At 62.4% G+C, this 22,986-nt stretch overlaps 8 protein-coding genes and 1 non-coding gene across 14 annotated transcripts; 5 read left to right on the top strand and 4 right to left on the bottom strand.

Moving 5' to 3' along the window:
• Positions 1-1,090: 1,090 nt before the first annotated feature.
• Positions 1,091-2,759, bottom strand: GNG3 (G protein subunit gamma 3). The gene is given in 4 exon segments (XM_062512082.1): positions 1,091-1,567; positions 1,569-1,655; positions 2,662-2,714; positions 2,717-2,759. Coding segments are annotated over 4 exon segments (225 nt in total). The 3' UTR covers positions 1,091-1,525.
• Positions 2,760-4,046: 1,287 nt separating this feature from the next.
• On the top strand, positions 4,047-10,308 carry BSCL2 (BSCL2 lipid droplet biogenesis associated, seipin). Of its 4 annotated transcripts, XM_062512070.1 has the most exons (10): positions 4,047-4,442; positions 5,416-5,676; positions 6,423-6,504; positions 7,204-7,347; positions 7,882-8,016; positions 8,290-8,387; positions 9,260-9,392; positions 9,477-9,519; positions 9,836-9,901; positions 10,038-10,308. In XM_062512070.1, exons 2-10 carry the CDS (start codon positions 5,462-5,464, stop codon positions 10,196-10,198), a joined length of 1,077 nt encoding a protein of 358 aa, XP_062368054.1. In that variant the 5' UTR covers positions 4,047-4,442; positions 5,416-5,461; the 3' UTR covers positions 10,199-10,308. The 4 variants fall into 4 exon arrangements, with proteins under 4 accessions (XP_062368054.1, XP_062368052.1, XP_062368053.1 ...); XM_062512068.1 differs by having other exon boundaries at positions 7,882-8,387; XM_062512069.1 differs by lacking the exons at positions 4,047-4,442; positions 5,416-5,676; positions 6,423-6,504 and having other exon boundaries at positions 6,539-7,347.
• Positions 10,309-10,582: 274 nt separating this feature from the next.
• Positions 10,583-13,216, top strand: UBXN1 (UBX domain protein 1). Its single transcript, XM_062512072.1, is given in 9 exon segments — positions 10,583-10,773; positions 10,945-10,998; positions 11,102-11,147; positions 11,149-11,228; positions 11,499-11,642; positions 12,102-12,154; positions 12,297-12,379; positions 12,454-12,661; positions 13,089-13,216. Coding segments are annotated over 9 exon segments (798 nt in total). The 5' UTR covers positions 10,583-10,693; the 3' UTR covers positions 13,139-13,216.
• Positions 13,217-13,227: 11 nt separating this feature from the next.
• On the bottom strand, positions 13,228-14,093 carry DMAC1 (distal membrane arm assembly component 1). The gene is made up of 2 exons (XM_062512079.1): positions 13,719-14,093; positions 13,228-13,357 (listed from the first exon to the last, which is right to left on the bottom strand). The coding sequence occupies exons 1-2, from the start codon at positions 13,972-13,974 to the stop codon at positions 13,290-13,292; spliced, it is 324 nt and encodes a 107-aa protein (XP_062368063.1). The 5' UTR covers positions 13,975-14,093; the 3' UTR covers positions 13,228-13,289.
• Positions 14,093-14,438, bottom strand: LOC134055660 (ubiquinol-cytochrome-c reductase complex assembly factor 3-like). 2 transcript variants are annotated; one of them, XM_062512080.1, is made up of 2 exons: positions 14,312-14,438; positions 14,093-14,226 (listed from the first exon to the last, which is right to left on the bottom strand). In XM_062512080.1, exons 1-2 carry the CDS (start codon positions 14,429-14,431, stop codon positions 14,101-14,103), a joined length of 246 nt encoding a protein of 81 aa, XP_062368064.1. In that variant the 5' UTR covers positions 14,432-14,438; the 3' UTR covers positions 14,093-14,100. The 2 variants fall into 2 exon arrangements, with proteins under 2 accessions (XP_062368064.1, XP_062368065.1); XM_062512081.1 differs by having other exon boundaries at positions 14,093-14,232; positions 14,312-14,431.
• An 18-nt stretch (positions 14,439-14,456) lies between these two features.
• On the top strand, positions 14,457-16,301 carry C33H11orf98 (chromosome 33 C11orf98 homolog). The gene is made up of 4 exons (XM_062512078.1): positions 14,457-15,439; positions 15,640-15,704; positions 15,787-15,875; positions 15,961-16,301. The coding sequence occupies exons 1-4, from the start codon at positions 15,323-15,325 to the stop codon at positions 16,056-16,058; spliced, it is 369 nt and encodes a 122-aa protein (XP_062368062.1). The 5' UTR covers positions 14,457-15,322; the 3' UTR covers positions 16,059-16,301.
• LOC134055702 (small nucleolar RNA SNORA57) lies at positions 14,894-15,027 on the bottom strand. The gene has a single exon (XR_009934097.1). It is a non-coding gene; the product is annotated as a small nucleolar RNA SNORA57 (small nucleolar RNA).
• A 145-nt stretch (positions 16,302-16,446) lies between the features above and the next one.
• INTS5 (integrator complex subunit 5) lies at positions 16,447-20,589 on the top strand. The gene is made up of 3 exons (XM_062512055.1): positions 16,447-16,502; positions 17,106-19,847; positions 20,460-20,589. Exons 1-3 carry the CDS (start codon positions 16,447-16,449, stop codon positions 20,470-20,472), a joined length of 2,811 nt encoding a protein of 936 aa, XP_062368039.1. The 3' UTR covers positions 20,473-20,589.
• On the top strand, positions 20,519-22,821 carry POLR2G (RNA polymerase II subunit G). Of its 2 annotated transcripts, XM_062512076.1 has the most exons (8): positions 20,519-20,617; positions 20,743-20,852; positions 21,199-21,358; positions 21,657-21,707; positions 21,840-21,905; positions 22,027-22,098; positions 22,477-22,510; positions 22,629-22,821. In XM_062512076.1, exons 1-8 carry the CDS (start codon positions 20,606-20,608, stop codon positions 22,640-22,642), a joined length of 519 nt encoding a protein of 172 aa, XP_062368060.1. In that variant the 5' UTR covers positions 20,519-20,605; the 3' UTR covers positions 22,643-22,821. The 2 variants fall into 2 exon arrangements, with proteins under 2 accessions (XP_062368060.1, XP_062368061.1); XM_062512077.1 differs by lacking the exon at positions 21,657-21,707.
• Positions 22,822-22,986: the final 165 nt, after the last annotated feature.

Raw genomic sequence — 22,986 nt, 5'->3', positions numbered from 1 at the left:
TAAAACTGAGTTTCGGGCGTTAAATTTGGTCCTGGTGCTGATTTTGGGGCTTAAACCCAACCCAAAATGCGAAGCTGGGCCGGGTTTGGGGGAGCCTGGGACTGAGGGAGGGCCTGGGCCTGGTTTTAACCCTTGGGCCCAGACCGGGGGCTCCAGACCCGGTTCTGAGCCTGTTTCTGAGGCGGCTCTGGACCAGCGATGTCTTTAAGATAAAGCGCAGCTCCAAACCGATCGATTGATGACCTAAAATAAAGATTGAATGATTGAATTTCCTTCCTGCGCAGCCGGGCCCGCTCCTAGGCCTCAGGCCTGGGGCTCGGTTGCCGTGGCAACCAGGAGGGTTGTGGGCGCCGCCATCTGGATGCCTGCCGGTGATGACGTCACGGGAGGGGGGGGAATTAACGGGACGCGGCTCCCCCGCTCCCCACGAGGTTTTTTTGGGGGTCCCGCGTGGGCCGGGGGCGTCCCCAGAGACCCCCCGTGCGCCCCTTTTCCCTCCCGCAGCCATTTTGGAAGCGGGCGCGGAGGCCGTGCAGTGCGCCGCCATTTTGGGTGCAGGAGGTGCGGCCTTGGGGCGGACGGGGGCACCAAGCGCATGCGTGGGTGTCATGGCGGCGCCCACATCACCCTTCGGGCGCCGCCATGTTGGGTGTTGGGCCCTGAGGGGTCTCAGGGGACTCTTCCTCCTTTTCTTCCTCTTCCTCATTTCTTCTTCTTCCTCCTCTTCCCCATTACTTTTCCCTCTTCTCCTCCTTCCTCTTCCCAAGACCCCAAATTCCCCTCTGTGCCCCCTCCCCTTCCCCACATCTGCCACCCTGAAATCCCCATCCCAAATTCCCCTCCCTCTCCATTAATTTTTGGGAAACCCTCCCCCCATCCCATTATTTTTGGGACCCCAAAAAATGGCCCCGGCCCCGTCTGTGCCGCCAAGTGTTTATTTGTGGGGGGGACACCCCGAAATTCGGAGACCCTTCCCTTTAAACCCCCCAGGGGGTCCCTTAGAGCCAAAATTTCGGTGGGGGTTGGTGCTGGGGGAGGGGGAACCCCCAGAATCTGGAGTGGGGGGGGTGGGGGGGGGGGGGTAGGTGAGAGATGAATTTTTGGGCCTGTCCTAAAGTTTGGGGGTGGGGGGTCCCCACTTTTGAGGAGGGGTGTGGGGAATGATGTGGGAGGGGAATTTGGGGGTGATTTTTAGGGGGTCTCCCCCTTTCCCCCCATTCCAGAACCTTCCCTAAGTCATCCTTGAAGCCTTTTTGGAGGGTGGGGGACCCCCAAAACCCCCTCAACCCCACCCCTTCCCCCCCGTTCTGAGCTGGGATCACCCCAAGGATTTCTCTGGGTGTGTCCCCAATTTAAGGGGGATTTCCCAGCAGCGGAGGACCCCAAAACCCCAAAATTTATCCTAAACACCCCCCCCCCTCATTTCCGCCTCATTTTTGGGGTAAAATCGACCCTAATTTTTATAGGGGTGGTCCGAAATGTTGGTGGGGGGGAGGGTCCCCCAAAATCGGGTTGGGGAGGGAGTTCAGAGGAGGGCGCAGAAGAATTTTTTCTCGCGGAAAGGATTCATCAGAGGTGGGGACGGGGGTGAGCAGGGGATCCTCGCAGGCGTGAGCCTCGCAGTAGCTCAGGAGCTCTGCAGCTGCCTTGGACACCTGGATCGGGGTAAAAACGGGCTCAGGGACCCCGAAAACCACACCTGGAATTCCTCAGAGCACACCTAGGATTCCAGAAATGTACCTGGAATTCATTAAAACACCCCTGGAATTCCTAAATCCTCCCCGAGCCCAAATCTTTACCCCGGTTCCCACTCCTGGAACCTCAAATTCGACACTGAAATCCTTAAAAAAAAAAAAAAAACCACCTGGAAATGTAAAAAAGTGCACCCAGAACATCCAAAGACAACACCTGGAACACCTGAATTCAACCTGGAAAACCCAAAACAAACCCGGAACTCCAAAAAACACCATTAAAGCCACATAAATGCCCCTGCAAACACCAAAAATGCCAAACCCAGCCCCTGGATGTCTAAATCCAACCTTGAAATCCCAAACCTCCTCCTGAAACCCCAAATTCAACCCCTCAAACCCCAAAATTCAGCTCTGGAATCCTCAAATCCAACCCCTGAAATCCCAGATCTCTCCCTCAGCAGCTTTGGACACCTGGGATGGGGGAACACAGGCTCAGGGACCCCCAAAACCACACCTGGAAACCCCAAAAATGCCCCTGGAGCTCCCCAAAACACCCCCTGAATTCCCAAATCCAACCCTGAATCCTTAAATCCGTCCCTGGAGCCCCAAATCCTTCCCTTCCTCCCAGCCCCTCCTGAATCTCATTCTTAACCCCTCCACCAAACCCCACTTTTAACCCCTCGAATCTCCTTTAAATCCCCCCCAATCCCATCCTCACTCCCAAACTGCCCCAAAATTCCTTTTTTTTATCCCCAAACTCTCTTGAAACACCCCCAATATCCCGTTTTCACCTCTCCAAAAAAATCCCATTTCATTCCCCCCCAAATCCATTTTTACTTCCTCCGATCTCCTTCAACCCCCTCCCCCTCCCCCCTCTAAATCCTCCTTTTGCCCTCCCCACCCCCTCATTCTCCGTTTTACCCCCAAATCTCTCGGACCCTTCCCCCAAAATCCCCATTTCCCCCCAGACCTTGACCCGGCACAGGCTGGCCTCGATCTTCAGCTGCTCCACCATTTTCCGGGCTGGCCCACGCTCAGGGTGCTGCTGGGGGGGGGCTCGCCCTTCATGGGGGGGGGCTGCGGGGGCACCCCAAATTTGGGAGGTGCCCAAAACCAAAATCTCAAAAAAAAAAAAAAAAAAAAAAAAAATCACCCCCCCCCCCCCCAAACCCCCACCCCCCCACCCCAAAATCCTTCCCCAAAAAAACTCTAAATTGCACCCCTCCCCCAAAACCCAAAATTTGGAATCCTCCCCTAAATCTCCAGCAGCCAAAAAGCTCGGGAGGGGGGAAAAGAGAAAAAAAAAAAACAAAACAAAAAACAAATCCTCCAAAAATAAAAAAAATCTACCCAAAAAATCCCCAGGGGAAATGGCATTTCCCCCCCCTCCCCCCAAGTCCTTGTCTAAAATCCCAAATTCCCCCCATTCAAAAATCCCAAATTTCCATCCCAAATTCCCTCCCAGCTCCTCCCCCTCCATTTGCTCCCCCAAAATCCACCCCAGGGACCCCAAAATTTCCCCCCCCCCCAAAACCCCAGCCCAAATTTTCTCTCCACACCCCAAAATTCCTGCCCGGATACTCCCAAAACCCCCAAATTTCAGCCCCTGCACCCCGAATTTCACCCCAAACCCCAACCCCCCTCCAAATCCATTCCCGGACCCAAAAATTCTCCCCCAAATCCCCCCTAGCCCCAACAAATCTCCCCAAATTCCCCTCCCCCATCCTGCCCTCCCCCTTTACCCCCCCCCCCCAATTCCCCCCTCCCCCACTCAAAATCCTCCCCCGGATCCCAAAAATCACCCCCGAATTCCCCTCCCCCACCTCCCAGGACCCCCAAATCCCCCCCCCCAGGACCCCAAATCCCCTCCCCACCTTTGCCCCCCAACCCCCCCCCCCCAAAATTCCCGGGTTTTTCCCGTTTCCCCCCCACCCCAATTCTTCAGGCCCCCCCCTCCCCCCCAGGACCCCCCAAAATCCCCCCCCGCCCCTCCCCCACCTGTGCAGGACCCGCGGCCGCTCCGGTCCCGGCGATGCTCGGAGGGGGCGGGGCCTGGGGAGGTGGTGGGGGGAGGGGGAGGGGCCACGCCCTTGCCCCTCCCCCACTCCCCCCTCTCTTTTCCCCCCTCCCCAATTTCGAGGGGGGGGGGGGTTTTAAAATCCCGCCCCTCCCCCTCCTTCGGAAATGGGGAGGGGGTGCACGATGGGGGAGGGGCGGGGGTTAAAGGGGAACCCCCCCCCCCCCCCCAGATTTTGACATCACCCCCAAATCCTCCCAGCCCCCCCCAGGGGCCTCCCCAGACCCCTCCTGAACCCCCCCAAAATCCCCAAATCGCCCCCAAATCCTCCCCCAAAAGCCCCTTGGGACCCCCCTAAACCCCCTCTAAAAAATCTCCAAATTCTCCCGGCGACCCCAAAATCCCCCAGGTAAATTAAAAAGGAAAAAAAAAAAGAGGCAAAAAATTAAAAACAAAATTAAAAAAATAAACCTCATAAAATAAATATTTTAAAAATCCTCGTTGCCATGGAAACGGGGGCGGGGCCCGGCGGGGCCGCAGTGGGCGGGGCTGGGCTGGCGCGGGCGGGCCCGCAGTGGGCGGAGCCAATGAGGAGGGGGGAGGGGGTATTAATAGAGGGCGGGGTCAGGACAGAATTGACCAATGGTGTGAGGAGGGGCGGTGCTTGAAGCCGGAAGTGGCGGGGCCGGGGGCGTGGCCAGGGCGTGGCGGGAAGCGAGAGGCGCCGACATTCGGTAAGGGCTCAAAAACCCCGAAATGACCCCAAAAATCCACCCCCGAATCCCCAGAAATCACCTTCAAAACCCCCGGAATCGCATTCGGAACCCTCGAAAACCCCAGAAATCTCCCCGGGAAATCTCAAATCCATCAAAGTTTCCTCAGAAACTTCTCCGGAACCCCGAAAATTCTCTCCGCGACCCCAAAAACTGCCCCGAAATCACCTCAGGGACCCCAGAAACCCCTCTGGGACCCTTAAAATCCCCAAAAAATCCTCCCGACATCCCCTCCGGAAGCCCGAAATCACAAAAAGCCACCCTAAAAATCCTCCCCTAAACTCCCCAAAATTCCAGTCGGGACCCCAGAAATCCCCAAAAATCTCCCCCAGAATTCCCCAAATCCCTTCGGGCCCCCCCAAAATTCCCCCCAAAATCCGTTCTGGGACCCCAAAGCCTCGAGTTCCCTCCCCGGGGATTTCGGGGCTGGGGAAGGAATTTCGGGAATGCCCCAAAAATTTCGGGAATTCCCGCAGACATTTTTGGGGCAAGAGGAGAAATTTTGGGGCGGCCCCACAGATTTGGAAAATTCCCGAGAAATTTTGGGAACCTCCAAAGGGATTTCGTGGGTGAGGGGAGGGGAGAATTTTGGGGTTCCCCATAAATTCTGGGACAGGGGGTGAGAATTTTGGGGGAACTCCAGAAGATTTTTGGGTCGTCGCATAAATTTTTGGGAATCCATCATAAATTTCGGGACAGGAGGGGGAATTTTGGGGTTCCAGCACAAATTTCTGGTTTGGGGAAAGGAAGGAATTTTGCCATTCCCCATAAATTTTGGCTCAGGGGCGAGAATTTTGGGGTTTTCTCATGGGTGGGGGGGGGGGGTGTGTGGATAATTTTTGGGTTTCCCCAAAAAAGATTTTGGGTTGGGAATTCCCGAGTTCCCCCAGTTTTGGGATCCCAGCCTCGCTGACCTCTCCCCTCTCTCCCGCAGCTCCTCCCCCTCCCATGGGGTTCCCGTCCCCCTCCCCCAGCCCGCCATGGCTCCGGGGGGGTTCCCGCCGCCCCCGGGGCTCACCTGGGGGGTTCAGGTGCTGCGGGGGGCTCAGGTGCTGCGGCGGGCGCTGCTGCGGGCGGGGCTGGGGCTGAGCCTGGCGCTGCTGCTGCTCTGGGCCTCGCTCTTCCTCTACGGATCCTTCTACTGGGCCTACCTGCCCGCGGCGGCCGTGCTGCGGCCCCTGCACCTGGGCTTCAGGTGAGTACGGGGGGGGGACACACACCTGGACTTCAGGTGAGTATGGGGGGGGGGACACACCTGGGCTTCAGGTGAGTACGGGGGGGGGGGGGGGAACCTGGCATTCAGATGAGTGGGGGGGGGGGGGGGGCGCACCTGGGCTTCAGGTGAGTGTGGGACACACCTGGGCTTGAGGGGAGTACGGGGCGGGGGACACACCTGGGTTTCGGGTGAGTGTGGGGGAATGGGGACACACCTGGGCTTCAGGTGAGTATAGGGGGGTGAGGAACATTCCTGTGTGCACCTGAATTTCAGGTGAGGGTGGGGAATGGGTTCCCCTCCTCCTGTATGAGTGAAATTGGAATTGGGCACCTGGTGCAGATGGGGCTGGGAGGCTCAGGTGTGTCCAGGTGTGTTTGGGGGATTTTGGGGGGGTTCAGGTGTGTCCAGGGGATCTTTGGGGGGTTCAGGTGTTTCTGGGGAATTCTGGGGGGGGTCAGGTGTGTCCAGGTGTCTGTGGGGGTGCGGAGGGGAGGGGGGTGTGTGTGTGTGTGGAATTCAGGAATTCCAGAATTTTTTGGAAGTGTCTAAATGTGGAATTTTGGATGAGTGACCCTAAAATAATCCTTAAAGAAAAAAAAAAAAATCCTAAACCAACTCCTGTTGGTTTTCCTGAGCACACCTAGGCCAGGTGAGGTTCTGGAGGGGGGGGGGGGAGGGGTTTGGACCCAAATTTTGCATCCCTAACCCAAATTTTGGCCCCCCAGGTCGGACTGTGACAGCCCCGGCCCCGAGCTCTGCTCCTTCCCCTCGGCCAACGTGTCCCTGCTGGGGGAGCACCGTGAGAAGGTCCCCAAAAACCCGAATATTTTTTTTTGGGGGGGGAGAAGGGCTCTAAAATATCCCAAAAATTTGGGGGGATTCGGGGCTAAAATATCCTAAAAAATGGGGTGATTTGGATCTGGGGTGGGGGGAATCCTAAAAACACCCAAAAAATACGGGGGGCACACGGGGCTAAAACCGGGGTGACGTTTTGGGGGGGACTTGGGGCCCAAATGTCCCAAAATCTGGGAGGGATTTGGGGCTGGGGTCTTAAAATATCCTAAAAATTTGGGTCATTTAGGGCCGAAATATCCCCCAAATTTGGAGAATTTGGGGTTGGGTGTGGTCCTAAAAAGCACAGGGGAAGAAATGCAAGGTTTGGGGTTGGGCCCAGGTGTTCCCAGCTGTTTCCAGGTGTTCCCAGGTGTACCCCAGCCATTCCCAGGTGCCTCCAGCTGTGTCGCAGGTGTACCCAGGTGTACCCAGGTGTACCCAGGTGTTCCCAGGTGTTATCCAGGTGTTCCCAGGTGTATCCAGATATCCCCAGGTGTACCCCAGCCATTCCCAGCTGTGTCCCAGGTGTACCCAGGTGTACCCCAGCCATTCCCAGGTGTTATCCAGGTGTTCCCAGGTGTACCCAGCCGTTCTCAGGTGTACCCAGGTGTTATCCAGGTGTTCCCAGCCGTTCCCAGGTGTACCCAGGTGTGTCCCTCCCTCCCTGGCCAGGTGCTGCTCTATGGGCAGCTGTACCGGATCTCGGTGGAGCTGGAGCTGCCGGAGTCTCCGGTGAACCGGGAGCTGGGGATGTTCATGGTGACCCTGAGCTGCTACGGCAGCGGCGGCAGAACGCTGGCAACGGCCGCCAGATCCGTGAGGAACTGGGAATGGGACTGGGAATGGGAATGGGAATGGGGCTGGGAATGGGACTGGGACTGGGACTGGGGCTGGGAATGGGACTGGGAATGGGACTGGGAATGTGACTGGAACTGGGAATGGGATTGGGGCTGGGACTGGGAATGGGACTGGGAATGGGGCTGGGATTGGGGCTGGGAATGGGACTGGGACTGGGAATGGGGCTGGGAATGGGACTGGGAATGGGACTGGGAATGTGACTGGAACTGGGAATGGGATTGGGGCTGGGACTGGGAATGGGACTGGGAATGGGGCTGGGATTGGGGCTGGGAATGGGACTGGGACTGGGAATGGGGCTGGGACTGGGAATGGGACTGGGAATGGGAATGGGGCTGGGATTGGGAATGGGACCGGGGCCGGGCCCGGGATTTGAGCTCTCAAGGGTTGGAATTTCGGGGAAATCGGAGATCGCCGTTTTCGGGACCCCGTGGGGGTTTTGCGGGGTTCGGGCGGGTTCGGGGTGCGTTTAACCCTTGGTTGCCCGTCCCCCAGGCCATGCTGCACTACCGCTCGCGCCTGCTGCGCGCCCTGCACACCGCGGCCTTCGCCGGCCTCTTCCTCAGCGGCTTCGCCGAGCAGAGCCAGACCCTGGAGCTGGAGCTCATGGGGCGCTACCGGGAGGACCCCGTGGGTCTGGGGGCTCCTGGGGGGGGTCCTGGGGAGATTTGGGGTGTCCCGGGTGTATCTGGGCTGGTTTTAGGGTACTGTGGAGGGGTACGCTGGGGATTTTCGGGGTATTTTGGGTTGTCTCGGTTGGGTTTTAGGGGTATTTTGGGGATATTTGGGGGTATTTTGGGTGGTCTCAGGTGGATATTTTGGGGTTGTTTTGGGGGGGGTATTTCTGGGATATTTTGGGGTGTTTTAGGTGGTCTCAGGTGGATTTTCGGGGTCCCTCCCCAGTACACCCCGACCGTGGGGGCGTTCGTGGAGATTCGCAGCCGGCGCGTTCAGCTCTACGGGGCCCGGCTGCGCGTGCACGCGCACTTCAGCGGCCTCAGGTAACACACCTGGCCACAGGTACTGCACCTGGCCTCAGGTAACACACCTGGCCACAGGTACCGCACCTGGCCACAGGTACCGCACCTGGCCTCAGGTAACACACCTGGCCTCAGGTACTGCACCTGGCCTCAGGTACCGCACCTGGCCTCAGGTAACACACCTGGCCACAGGTACCACACCTGGCCTCAGGTACCGCACCTGGCCTCAGGTAACACACCTGGCCTCAGGTACCGCACCTGGCCTCAGGTAACACACCTGGCCACAGGTACCACACCTGGCCTCAGGTACCGCACCTGGCCTCAGGTAACACACCTGGCCTCAGGTACCGCACCTGGCCTCAGGTAACACACCTGGCCTCAGGTACCACACCTGGCCTCAGGTACCGCACCTGGCCACAGGTAACACACCTGGCCTCAGGTACCGCACCTGGCCTCAGGTAACACACCTGGCCTCAGGTACCACACCTGGCCTCAGGTAACACACCTGGCCTCAGGTACCACACCTGGCCTCAGGTACCGCACCTGGCCACAGGTAACACACCTGGCCACAGGTACCACACCTGGCCTCAGGTGTGCTGCACCCCCGTGTGCCCCTAAACCCAACCCCACCCCCACTTCAGGGTCTCAGGTAAACTGAGGAAGGGGTTTCACCCCTGATGAGACCCCAGAGCTCAGCCCCAGCCCTGTCCACGTGTCACACCTGTCCCTGTGTCCCACCTGTCCCCATGTCCCGCCTGTCCCTTGTACACCTGTCCCTGTCCCACCCCGTCTCCGTGTCACACCTGTCCCTGTGTCACCTGTCCCTGTCCCACACCTCTCCCTGTGTCACACCTGTCCCTGTCCCACCTGTCCCCGTGTCCCACCTGTCCCAGGTACCTCCTGTACCATTTCCCGCTGACCTCGGCCGTGCTGGGCGTGGCCGGGAACTGGACCCTGCTGGCTCTGCTGACCCTCGGGGGGTACCTGCAGTGGGGGAGGGGCCCCCGCCGGCCCCGCCCCGCCCAGGTGAGCCGGGATGGGGGAGGGGCTCAGGGACAGCCTCACCTGAGGGGCTGCGCTCACCTGAGCCCCTCCCCCACCCGGTCACAGGACACCCGGAGCCAGGGAGGAGCCCCCGGGGAGGAGGGGACAGGTGAGAGGGGCTGGGGGGGGATTTTGGGGATTGTTTTGGGAAATTTGGGAGGACTTGGAAGAGGTTTTGGGGGGATTCTTTTGGGGGGGAATTTTGGGGGACAGTTCTGGGAGATTTGGGAAGAGTTTGGGGAAATTGGGGGAGGATTTGGGGGAGATTTTTGGGAAACGTTTTTGGGGATTTTAGGAAGACTTTTGGGGGGATCTTGGGTAGAATTTGGGTGGGATTTGGGGAAGATTTTGTGGTGGGTTTTTTTGAGGGGTTTTTGGCAGGGGTTCAAGGTGATTTCTCTCCCTCTCCCCCCCCCCACCCCCAGATCTTTCAGCCTCCCCCCAAAATTCGGAGCAGCCCGAAATCGTGGGAGCCTCGGAGCCGAACGAAGGTGGGGGAGGGGCAGAGCCCCCAAACCCCCCAAATCCTGCCTGGGAGGGAGGGGGGGGAGGGGCCAGAATTGGGGGTGGGGGCGGGGAGGGACCCAAATTTGGGTCTGGGGGTGCTGACGGCCCCTCCCCCACCAGACCCCGCCTTGCTCAGCGCCACCAACGCCCCCCCCAAGGAGGGGGAGGGGCAGGAGAAGGAGGAGGAAGAGGAGGAGGAAGAGGGGGTCACCGCCACGCCCCTCCCCAAAATCCTGGACGCCCCCTCCCCCCGCCAGCGCCACGTCTGCTCCAGCTCCTGAACCCCTCCCCCAAATTTTGGGGGATCACAGTAAAGGCCTTGACCCCACCCCCACTTCCCCCCAGTTTTGCAGGATCTCAATAAAAGCATTGACCCCTCCCCCACCTCCCCAAAAAATGAGTTTGGTTTTAATTGGGGAGGGGAGGAGGGGAACTGAGGGGTAGGAGAGAGACAGGACCCCCAAAAACCCCCCTCAAATCACCCCTAAATCCCCCAAAATCCTCCCAGTCCATCTCAAGAACTCCCAAAATCCTCAATACCAGAAATTCTTCCACAAATCCCCTCTCAACCCCTCCAAAATCTCTCCCCAGCAATCAACCCAAGGAAAATCTGGTCCCAGCTTGAGAATTTAGGGCGTTTTTGGGGTACTTTAGGTTGGGTTTTGGGGTTACTTTAGGGCCAATTTAGGGTCGGTCGCGCTCCCGATGCGTTTTTGTCACCTCCCGGCCGCCGTCCCCACGTGACCCCCCCACGTGACGGGACGCCCGGTGCCGCCATGATGGCGGCGGGCGGCGGGGCCGAGCCGGGCCGCGCCTTGGAGGCGCTGCTGGAGATGGGATTCGGTGCCCGGCGCGCGTGAGGGCGGCGACACCGCGGGGACACCCGGGGGGGAACCGGGAGAGGGGAAGGGGGGCGCGGCCGGGGGTGTCCGCTAACGGGAGAGGGTGCGGGAATGGGAATTTGGAGATATCCCCGGGATTTTGGGGGTCCCGGAATACCCTCGGACCTCCCACCTCGGTCCCGCAGGGCGAAGGCGCTGGCGCTGACCGGGAACCGCGGAGTTGAACCGGCCATGGACTGGTGAGGGCGGGCGGGGACCCCAAAACCTCCCCAGGGACCCCAAAAGCCTCCCGGGTTTCCCCAAGCCCTTCCCTCATTTTCGGGGGTCCCCCCTGCCCCGCAGGCTGGTGGCTCACGAGGACGATCCCGACTCGGACTCGGACCCCGAAAATCCCCCCGGATTTGGGGGCGCTCTCCTCCATCCTGGGGGCGCCCCGGCAGCCGCCGGCGGAGGAGGACGAGACTCAGAAGTGAAGTTTGGAGGGTTCAGTGGAGGGGATTTGGGGGGTTCGAAGGGAGATTTAGGGTTTCGGGGAGGAATTTTCGGGGTTTTAAGGCGGGAATTGGGAAGTTCTGGGGAGAATATTTGAGTTTTCAGAGGAGGATTTTTCTCAAGGATTTTGGGTTTTAGGAGAGCTTTGGGCGATTCCCCCGGGGATTTGGGGAATACAGGATTTTCAAGGGAAGGGGTTCATAGGGGTTTTTTTGGGGTGTTGTCCCCGAATTTGGGGATCCCCCAGGGTGCTGACGGAGGCCGGGCAGGAGAGGGAGCGGCGGCGCCGGGGGCAGGAGCTGGCCAAGCTCCGGGAATGGCGGCGGGACGAGGAGCGGCGCCGGGCGGCCGAGGAACGGCGGCGGGACCGGGCCGAGGAACGCGCGGCTCGGTGAGGGCACAGCCCGAAATACCCCCCCCCCCCGCTTAAAAAAAAAAAAAAAAAAATAACAACAACAAAAACAAAACAAACAAAAAACGAGGAGGAGCTGAGTCCTCCGCGCCGCCAGGAGGCGCCACAAAGGCGGGGGGGGCCCTCACAAACAATGGCGGGAACAAGATTTTGGGACTCCAAAAAAAAAAGAAAAAAAAAAAAAAACAAAAAACCCCAAACCTCTAACGACCTCTTCGAATTTTAGGAATCCCTCCAAATTCCCACCCTTCAACCTTTGGGGACTGTCCGGAAGCCCCCAAACCTGAGGGTGCAGCCCTAAAACTTTGGATGTTTCCCCCACATTCCCACCCCCTTTTCCAGATTACCAACAGCACCCTCCCCCCAACCAATTTTTTAGGGATCCCTAAACTTTCGGGAAACCCCCGAAAATGTCAGGATTCCCCCTTGTTCCCACAGGCAGAGAGTGAGGGAGAAGATCGAGCGGGACAAGGCGGAGCTGAGCGCAGAGGGTGATGAGGGGATCCCAAAGGTTTTGGAGGGGATTGCGTGGGATTTTGGGGGGCTCGCAGAGCCTTGCTGGGACTCTCTGAGGGACAATTGGGGATCCAGCCCTGCTGGGATCCCCCAAATCCCCTTTTTCCCCCTCCCCAGTTCGCCCCGGTCCCCCCAAACCCAGCCCCGTGACCCCGCAGGAGCCGCCAGCACCGCGGGAATACGACCAGTGCCGGATCCAGGTAAGGATCTGGGGGATCCCCGGGATTTTGGGGGATCCCGAGGGGATCCCTGACCCCCCCGAGCCCCATCCCAGGTGCGGCTGCCGGACGGGCGGGCGCTGACCCAGAGCTTCCGCGCGCGGGAGCCGCTGGCAGCCGTGAGGCTTTTTGTGGAGCTGCACCGGGATACTGGGAGCACTGGGAGCGGCACTGGGACCCCCCCAGAGCCCTTCAGCCTCCGCACGGCCTTTCCTCGGCGCCTCTTCACCGAGGAGGATATGGAGAAACCGCTGCAGGAGCTGGGTGAGCACCTTGGGGAGGGGGGGGAGATCCGGGGAGTTTGGGGTGGGTTCAGGGGGTGCCTGAAGGGGGTTTGGGGGGAATTTGGGGCAGGTTCAGGGGGTTGGAGGTTCCCCGGGAGGATTTGAGGGTCCCAGGAATGGCTGAGGGGGGGGGGAGGTTCTGGGTGGGTTTGGGAGGGTCCCTGAATGGTTCTGGGGGTCCCTGGTGGATTTAGGAAAGATTTTGGGGGGTTCCAGATGGATTTTTTTGGGTTCGGGGGGGGAATCTCTGGAGGGGTGTTGATACTTGAGGGATTCCCAAAGAATTTCCGAGGGGTCCTGGACAGTTCTGAGGGAATTTGAGGCTTCCAGGCAGGAGATTCTGGGGAAAATTTTAGGACTATGAGTCACTTTTCTGGGGGTCCTGACATCTGCCCTCCCCCTTTTAGGTCTGGTTCCCTCTGCTGTTGTCATCGTGGCCAAAAAAGAGGGGAGCTGAGGGGGGGGGGCACCCCCAAACCTCCCCAAAAACCCCAAATAAAACCCCCCCAAAAAACCTGAGCTTTCTCTTGTCTCACGGCCCCCTCCCCAAAAGTAAATATTTTTTTTTGGGGGGGGGAAGTCCCAGCGCCTTTATTGGGGTCCCCTCCTCAAGGGTCCCTGCGGTGCCACCTTCCCACGGGGTCGGCGAGGATGATGATGGCCCAGGCCCCCAAACCTGCGGGGACACCGGGGGTCACCTGGGGACCCTCCCGCACCCCGACCCCCACCCTGAACCCCAAATCCTCCCCTTCCCGAACCCCTGGGAGATTTGGGGGCAACCTGTAGGGATTTTGGAAGGATTTTTGAGAGGGGTTTGGACGAATTCTTGGGAAGTCTTAGGGGCAATTTCACGGAATATAGAAAGGATTTTGAGAAGTTTTACGAGCTATTTGGAGGAATTTCTGGGGAGATTTTGGGCATATCCCAGAGCCACCCTCACCCTCTTCCCACATGGGCACCCAGTAGTTTTAGCGACCAAAACGAACCCCCTCTTCCCTCCGTCCCGCACTCCCTCCCCGTTATCCCCCGCCCCTCACCGGCGGCGAAGGTGATCTGGGCGATGGCGCCCATGGACGGGGGGATGCCCTTTTTCATGGTGCTCCGCGGGCCCTGGTACACCCAGATGGCGGCCATCAGCAGCCCCGCGCCGCTCAGCAAGCGGCAGCTCCAGCAGCCGCCGAACAGCGGCCGCGGCGAGGCCGAACCGGGACCCGGCACCGACACCGCGCCCGGTCCGGCCTCCGCGCCCTGAGGCGACATGGCGGCACCGGAAGAGACGCCGGAAGTGTCCATGCTCTATAAAAGTCCGGGCGCACTCGCGCAAAACAGTTCCGCCCAGCCCTGATGGTTCCGAGGGGAGAGGGCGGGTCACCGGGAAACGGTGGGCGAGGGTCTCCCGGTGGTCTCCCGGGTCTGACGTCACTTCCGCCACGGCACCTGCCGCTGCGTCACGTTGTCCTCGGTCTGGGCCGCCTCGCGCAGCGCCGCCATGATCAGCTCATTGTGGCGCCGCCGCTGCGCCAAATTCGCGGCGTCTCCCTCGGGCTGCGCACGCCGAAACGGGAAAAACGGAGGGATCACCGCCGGTTCTGCTCCCCGAGGCGTCCCCGCCGCCCCACTCTCCCCTTACCTTCACTGTATGCTGCCGCTCCTGCTCGCCGCCCGCTATCGCCACCCACAGCAGCAGCCCCAGCGCGACCGGGACGGCGCCGCGGAAGAGCGCCAGCGACCACCGCGGATCCAGCGCCATCGCCCGCGCCCTCGCCGCCACTTCCGGGGCCGCTCTGGCCCGCGGAGAGCATAGAGAGCGAGGCTGGGAGGACCTGAATTCTCCCCCGCCCAACGGGGATCATAGAGACACCAGAGAATGGCCGGAAGTGCCCTCGCCCGACAGAGATCATAGAGACGGCGGCTGGAAAAGCCGGACACGGCTCCCTCGCCGTCGGATCCCCTTGACCGCCGACATCGGGGTCAAGCAGCGGCTCCATGGCCGGGAGATCCCCGCCCTCATCCCGGAACGCGCCGCTACCGAAATAAGACACGAGATCAAAGCCGTTTAGAGCGCTTTATTAACAATCAAAAGTATAAAATCTCCCATACGTTGCCGTAGCGGTCTCGTGGTGTCCGCCCTCTTTCAGCGGTACCTGCAGAGGAGAAAAGGGCGGTGAAGAGGCGGCCCCGAGGGCTCCGGAGCTGCCGGACCGCGATAGCGCCGTGTCCCGGCGTGTGAGGGTGGGACCGGCGGACGGGACCGCCGGCACCGAAGACTTCGCGCCGGTTACTGCTTTCCCTCCGTACATCACAGACCCCGGCACGGAGCAGCCGGAGCCTGCCAAGAACTGGAGGATCCTCCTTTTGTCCCCGCGCTGATTTGGACCAAAATCCCCCAGCACCGAACCCCGCCGCTCACCCAGAGTGGAAAGAGGGCTGTATCGAGCCGCGACTCCTTTATAGAGCCAGCGTGTGGGCGGGACCGGAACAATTCGGCCAATCAAAGGCGGCCGCGCGCGCTCTCCAGCCAATGAAAACATACTTGAGGAGAAGGGGGCGGCCAACTTATTAATTAGAAATTAAAATTAAATACGGGCGGGGATTTGTCCTGTGCAGCGAATCAGGATCCGCCCCGCGCGCTCAGGGACCAATGAGGGGTGAAGGGGAGGGGTTAGGTGACCGGAAGTGCGGTCGAACCGGAAGTAGAACCGGCCACACGCGTGGGGGCGCGATGGGGATCGGGGGCAAAATCAACCGGCCCCGAACGGTGACCGAGGGGTCTCGGGGTGTCCCTGTGGGCCAAGAGGGGCTCGGAAATCGTCCCGGCGGGAGGGAGAGCCCCAGGGGTGGCGGCAGTCCCGTTCCTCATGGGGGGTCCCGGTAACCGGTACCAGGAAGGTCTGAGGGTTAGGGCTGGGGGCTCCGGTAACGCCGAGACCCCCTCGGTGACCGCGTTGTGCTCCGCAGGAGCTGCGTAAGAAGCTTTTCAAGCGGCGGCGGGAGCTGGCGCGGGGGCGGCGGCAGAAGCGGCGGTGAGCGCTCCCCTCCTGCCCCCCCGGTGTTCCCTCGGTGTCCCCCGGTGACTGAGGACAGTCCCGGATGTCTCCGGTTCAGGTCGGCGTCGGTCTCGGCGGTTCCTGCCCCGCTGTGGGGGAAGCGGCGGAGGAAGGAGCTGAAGCGGCTGCGGGGAGCGGCCAAGAGGGGTGAGCGAGGGAAGGGGACAGAGGGGACACGGGGGGTGGCACCGAGGGTGACACCGCACCGCTGACCCCTCCCGGGTGTCCCCAGCGCTGGAGGCGGCAGTGACCGAGAAGAAAAAGCCACAGAAGGAGACGAGGACCGTGAGCGACGGCGACGTGGAGATGGCAGAGGCGGCACCAGAGTGATCCCAGTGCCACCAGTTCATCCTGCAGAGCTCACCGGACTCTCAGCGGTGCCCCGAAAACGTCACCGGTGCCCCGTCGCTGTTCTCGGTGTTTGCGCCGGTGCCCCCAGTTTGTCACCAACATGTTCCCAGTGTCCTCAATCCATCTGCGATGTCCCCAGTTTGCAGCAGCGCCCCCATACCTTATTCCCAGTGTCCCCAGTCCCCCTCAGTGTCCCCATCAATAAACTCGCTCTCCTCTGTCCCCGTGTGTGTCGTGGCTGGGCGGGGAAGTGACACCCCCGGGGGACGCTTTTGACGGTGACACCGCGGGGCGGAGCCGAGCCGGTTCGTGGGCGGGGTGCTCTTCGCGCATGCGCAGCCGCCCCGGCCCGGCCGCCGCCGCCGCCATGTCGGCGCTGTGCGACCCCCCCGGCGCCGCCAGCCCCCCCCGACCCCCGCTCAGGTACCGCTGGCAGCGGGGACACCCCGGGGTGGGGGAGAGAGACCCCCGGGACCCGCCCAGGGCTGGGACAGGCGACCCCCGGAGCTGGAGCCGGCCGCTCCTCAGGACCCCCGCGCCCCCCACCCCCCCCTTCCTCACTCGGTCCCCTCTTTAGCGACCTCGGGTCCCCCCTCCCGGTGTTGTCCCCGCTCGGAGACCGCCGCAGTCCCGGGGTGGGACCCCCGGGTAGCGCCCCTTCCCCTCAGCCCCCCGGGACCCTCCAGCACCCCGGCCCGGTCCTCGGTGTTCCCCCTACCCATTCAACCCCTTTTTAACCCAATTTGACCCCTTTTAAACCCAATTTAACCCCCTTTTTACACAGTTTAACCCCTATCTTACACAATTTAACCCCTTTTTTTTACACAGTTTAACCCCTTTCTAACACAATTCCCCCCCTCTCCATCACTCAGGAGGCGCCACCATCCCCAAATTTCACCCCGGGGAGGCTTCCTGACTGCCCCCTACACTTTATAAAACCCATTTTAACCCCTCCTAAACTCAATTTAGTCCCTTTTAAACCCCATTTTAATTTTTTTTTTTTTTTGCACCCCGTTCCCCCCGCAGCGCGCAGGAGCTGTCGCAGGAGGTGAAGGCGTTCCTGAGCGGGCTGGACCCGGTGCAGGGGACGCCGCTGTCGCCGCCCGCTCACGCCCGCTGCGCTCTGCGCCTGCTGCGCTGCCTGCCCCCCGCCCGGCACGCGGCCCTGCAGCACCTGCGCAGCCTCTTCGACGAGCAGGTGTGCTCGCACCTGCTGCAGCGAGAGGGCAACGCCCCCGCCCCTAAATCCTCACCGGGAGCCGAGGTGCTGCAGGAGGCTCGGCGGGCGCTGGCCGAGCTGGTGGCCGCCAACCCGCGGGCGTGGGCGCCCGGCGTGGCCGCCTGGGCCAGCGAGCTGATGGGGCAGCTGAGCAGCAAGTACGCGGGCAGGCCCGGGGTGCCGCCGGCCGCCAGCCTCAACGAGCTGCTGCAGCTCTGGATGTCGTGCCCGGCCACGCGCGCGCTGCTGGACATCTACAGCCAGTGCCTGGCCGCCATGGTGGGCAGCTGCCCCGACGCCTGCGTGGACGCGCTGCTGGACACGTCGGTGCAGCACTCGCCGCATTTCGACTGGGTGGTGGCCCACGTGGGCTCCTCCTTCCCCGGCACCATCATCAGCAGGGTGCTGTCGTGCGGCCTGAAGGACTTCTGCGCCCACGGGGGCGGCGAGGCGGCGGCGGCGGGCACGGCCGGGGACAAGCGCGTCCCCAAGATCGCGTCCGTGGTCGGCATCCTGGGCCACCTGGCCTCCCGCCACGCCGGCAGCATCAAGCAGGAGCTGCTGCGGATGTTCCACGAGAGCCTGGGCTCGTCCCGTGAGCACCACAAGGCCACGGTGCCCTTCCTGCTGCAGCTGGCTCTGATGTCCCCCACGCTGCTGGCCACCGTGTCCCCGGAGCTGGTGGACTCGCTGAAGCCACCGGTGCTGAACCAGCTGCACCAGCACTTCTCTGCCGTGCCCAGGGACGAGCTGGACGGCGTGGTGGGCGTGGTGGTTCACCTGCTGTGCCACACCTCGGCCGGCGCGCTGCGGACTCTGCGCTTCCTGCTGGCCACGGCCGCTCCCGCCTCGGTCATCACGGCGCCGGGGCCGGCGCTGCACGAGGGCGTTCGCGAGGCCTGCGAGCGCCTGCTGCAGCTGCTGCTGCTGCACCTGCAGAAACTGGTGCACGGCCGCAGCTCCGCCAGCCTGGCCGAGTGCCCGGCGCGCCCGGTGCCGTTCCTGGAGGCGCTGCGGCCGCACGTGCGGGAGCTGTGCCTGGACACGCTGCGGCTGGAGCGCAAGCGCTGCCTGTGGCAGCACCAGCTGCTGGCGCTGCTGGCCGTGCACTCGGCGCCTCACGGAGCGGCCGAGGCGCTTTTCTTCCTGCTGGCGCTGGCGAGGACGCCCGAGGAGCTGGCGCTGGCGCCGCAGCTGCACGCGGGGCTGCGGGCGGTGCTGCCCGACCCACTGCCCGCCGCCGTGGCCGCGGCCGTGGCGCAGATCCACGCCGGCCGCCTGCCCGAGCCGCAGCTGGCGCAGCTCCTGCGCAACCTCGCGCTGCTGCTGCAGCACCGGGACGGCGACGGCGACGCCGGGGAGCCGGCGCTGGGCGCGGCGCTGGCGCGGCACCTCCCGGACCTGGCCCAGCTGCTGTTGCACCCGCGGGCCGAGGTGGCCGAGGCCGCTTGCCGCCTGCTGGCCGCTTGCCCGCTGCCCCGGGCGCTGCCCCCGGCTCACCTGCTGCCGGCCGTGCGCGCGGCCGTGCGCCGCTTCTTCGCGGGGCTGTGGCTCGGCGACGCGGCCGCGCTGGCCCCCGGCGTGCGGCTGCTGGCCCGGCTCAGCGCCGTCAGCCCCGCGGCCGCCAAGGCCGTGCTGGCCCAGCTGGTGGAGGGGGCTCTGGGCGGCCGCAACGCCGAGCTCTTCGGGGGCACGGCGGAGCCCCCCGAGCACGAGGCCGCCCCGGTGCCGCCCGCGGTGTCGCTGCTGGACACCAACCAGCGCTTCACCGCCGGCCTCAACACGTCGGGAGGAGTCTGGTCCGTGTTCCACGCCGGCGTCATCGGCCGCGGGCTGAAGCCGGTGGCCGGCGGCGGCCAGCGCAGCGCCGAGGAGCTGAGCCGCAACACTCAGACCTTCCTGAGCCTGGTGCTGCGCTGCTGCCGCGGCTCCGGCCCCGCCGTGGGCGCCGAGGCCGCCAAGGCGGTGGCGGCGGCGCTGGTGGAGGCCGTGTGCCCCGAGGCCGCCGGAGCCGAGCTGGCCTGGCCTCCCGAGGAGCTGGCCCGGGCCACGGTGGAGCGGGACCTGCGCATCCTGCGGCGCTTCCGCCAGCACCCGCTGCTCTTCCCGCTGCTGCGCCTGGTGGCCGGCGGCCACCCCGCCCTGTGCTACTGCTCCGTGCTGCTGCGGGGGCTGCTGGCCAGCTTGGTGGCCCACTGGGACGCGTGCCGGGCCAGCAGCACGGTAGCTTCGCCGTGGCACCTGCGGGCGTCGTGCGCGCTGGTGGCGCTGCTGGCCGAGGGCTCGCTGCTGCCGCCCGTGCTGGGGAACATGCACGAGCTGTTCCCCGAGCTGGCTCCCTTCGAGGTGCACCTGCTGCTGCTCAGCGTCTGGGGCTACCTGCGAGAGAACAGCCCCCTGCCCCAGAAATTCACCTTCCAGCCCGAGCTGGGCGTGTTCCGCAGGGATTTCGGCCGGGACGGGGACGTGGGGAAGCACCTGGCCGTGCTGCACAGCGTCCTGCACAGGAACATCCACAGGCTGGGGTTGCTGGCTGGGAGGTTTTACCCGTGAGTGGCTCCTGGAAGGGGGGAGTTGGGGTTTGGGACGCTGTGGGAGACCAAAGTTTGGGGTTTGGGAGACACCTCGCAGTGGGATTTTTTTGAGTTTGGTGTGAGGGGGTTTGGGGTTGCTGGAGGACGAGGGAGGTGCTGGAACTTCAGATTTGTAATAAAAGCAAACAGAAAGGAAAAGGGTGTGGAGTGTTGGGGTGGGGAAGTTGGGCGGGTCTGGGGGTGTCCGGGAGTTTCTTGGTGGTGTCCTGGGAGGTTGGGAGGGGGTTTGGGGGACAGCGGGGGGAATCCCAGGGGAGTTTTGGGTGGTCTCGAGAGGTTCTGGAGGACTCTGCGATTTCTGGGGATGGTGGTGGGGGGTGCTTAGAGGCGGTTTGGGGGATCTCGGGAGGGTCTGGGGGTGTCCAAGGGCACTGCTTGGGGTATCTGGATGGGTTGGGAGGGGTTTGGGGCGTCCCACGGCGTGTGAGATGTCTGAGAGGAGTCTGGGAGGGTCCCGAGGGTCTCCTGGGGGGTCCCGAGAGTTCTTGGGGGGGTCCTGGGGGTATTTGGGGGACCCGGGGAGCTGCAGGTCCCATCCCTGTCAATCACTCGTCTGTCCCCGCCCAGCGCACCCATCTGACCAATCGGAACCTTCCCTGGCTCCGTGGCCCCGCCCCTTCACGGGACGCCGCGCCCTCCCTGGTGGGCGGGGCGTCGTGTCGTTGGCGGGAAGTGTCACTTCCGGCGGAAGCGGGAGCGGCGGCGGCCCGAGGATGTTTTACCACGTGAGCGGCACCGGGGGTCACGTGTCACACCGGGGGGGGTGGGCGGGGATTCCTGGGGGCTCCTTGAGGGGTCCCGAGGGTGTCCCCGCCCTTGGGGACCCTCCCGGTGACTCCGGTGCTCCCAGATCTCCCTGGAGCACGAGATCCTCCTGCACCCCCGGTACTTCGGGCCCAACCTGCTCAACACGGTCAAACAGAAACTCTTCACCGAGGTGGAGGGGACCTGCACCGGGAAGTGAGCGGGGAGCACCGGGGGGGTGGGGAACCGGAACGGCCCGAAGTGCCCCAAAACACCCTCGGGAGCCCAAAGCCACCCTCGGGAACCCAAAAACTGTCCCCGGGAACCCCGACATCCCTCCCTGAGACACCCCCGGGCCTCCCAAATCCATCCCAAAAGTCCCCAGGAGAATCCCAAAATTCCGGGACCCCCAAATCCACCCAAAAAAGTCCCCAAACCCCCCAAAATATCCCCAAACCTCCCCTAAACCCTCTTGGGACGCCTCCAGGACCACCCAAACCATCCCCAAAAAAACCCAGAAACACACCCAGAAGCTGCCCCCCCCCCCCCCCCACCCGGCCAGGTACGGGTTCGTCATCGCCGTCACCACCATCGACAACATCGGGGCCGGGGTGATCCAGCCCGGGCGCGGCTTCGTGCTCTACCCCGTGCGCTACAAGGCCATCGTGTTCCGGCCCTTCAAGGGAGAGGTGGTGGACGCCGTGGTCACCCAGGTCAACAAGGTGAGGGTTTGGGGGGTCCTGGGTGGGTCCTGGGGTTACCCAGGTCAACAAGGTGAGGGTTTGGGGGGTCCTGGGGGGGTCCTGGGGTTACCCAGGTCAACAAGGTGAGGGTTTGGGGGGGTCCTGGGGGGGTCCTGGGGTTACGCAGGTCAACAAGGTGAGGGTTTGGGGGGTCCTGGGGGGGTCCTGGGGTTACCCAGGTGGTCAGGGTGACAATTGTGGGGGTCCTGAGGGTCTGCAGGGCCCTGACCCCCCCTTTTCATCCCCTTTCTTTGTCCCCCTCTGTCCCTCCCCGCAGGTCGGGCTGTTCACAGAGATCGGGCCCATGTCCTGCTTCATCTCTCGCCACGTGAGAGGGGGTGGGGGACTCCCCAAAAATGTCACCATGGTGTGGGGGGGAGTGGGGAGGACCCCAAAATCCCCCCTCTGGGGATCCCCCTGACCCCTCCGAGCCCCCCTAAACCCCCCCTTGTCCCCCCAGTCCATCCCCTCAGAGATGGAATTCGACCCCAACTCCAACCCCCCCTGCTACAAAACCGTGGATGAGGTGAGTCTGGGGGGGTCCCCGGGGGGGTCCCCGGGGGGTTCCCCGATGTCCCCAAGGTCCCCTCCCCACCCGGGGGGGGTCCCCAGGGCCCCTCCCTCTAGCGTCTCCCCTCCCCCCCAAGGACATCGTGATCCAGCAGGACGACGAAATTCGGCTGAAGATCGTGGGGACCCGCGTGGACAAGAATGACATCGTCAGTGGGGGGAACCCCGAGATCTGGGGAGGAAATTCTGGGATTTTGGGGGGAAATCCTGAGGTTTTGGGGGGAATCACCAGTTCCAGGGGGAGATCTCCAAATCTGGGGGGGGGCAATGCTGACATTTGGTGGGGGGAAATCCCAAATTTTGAGGTGGGAATTCCCAAAATTCTAGGGAGAAATCTTAATTCCAGGGGAGTACGGGTCTGTTTTGGGGTGAGATCTCAAAATTTTGGTAGGAAATCCTACAATTCAGGGGGAAATCCCAAATCTGGGGGGGGAATTCTCAGTTTTGGGGGTCTCCAGTATTTAGAGGGGGGGGTCCAGGTGAGCCCCTTTCCCTTCTGCTGACCCTCCCTCCTCCCTCCTCCCCAGTTCGCCATTGGCTCCTTGATGGACGATTACCTGGGTGAGTTTGGGGGTCCCGGGGGTTTTGGGGTGGAGAGACCCCCAGGAACTCCCTGGGGAATTTGAGGGGGGGAATTGGGGGTCCCTTCCCCCCTCATCCCTCCTCTTTCTCCCCCCAGGCCTCGTCAGCTGAGCACTAGGAACAGCCGGGACTCCTCCCCAATGGTGCCCCCAAAAATTTTGGGGTGCCCCCTCCCCAAATTTTGGGACTCCTCCCCAATTTTGGGGTGTTCTGGTGGCAGGGCCACCCCTAGAGCTGGGGGGACTCCGCCTTTCCTCTCCACTTTCCCAATAAAAGCCTTTTTCACCATTTTCAAAGTTTCTCGCGTTTTTGCGGGAGGTCCAGGAATTTGGGGAGGGTCTTTACCTCAAGTGGGCCCCACCCCAAAATTGCCGCTTTAATGCGTTACCGCCCCTTTAAGTGCACCCCTCGTTTCCACGGCAACCGCCCCGTTCTGTGCTTTACGTCTCCGCGCG

This window comes from Cinclus cinclus, chromosome 33 (assembly GCF_963662255.1).
Source record: "Cinclus cinclus chromosome 33, bCinCin1.1, whole genome shotgun sequence".
In the NCBI taxonomy this organism is placed as follows: Eukaryota; Metazoa; Chordata; class Aves; order Passeriformes; family Cinclidae; genus Cinclus; species Cinclus cinclus.
This window is presented reverse-complemented; position numbering and strand designations above follow the sequence as displayed.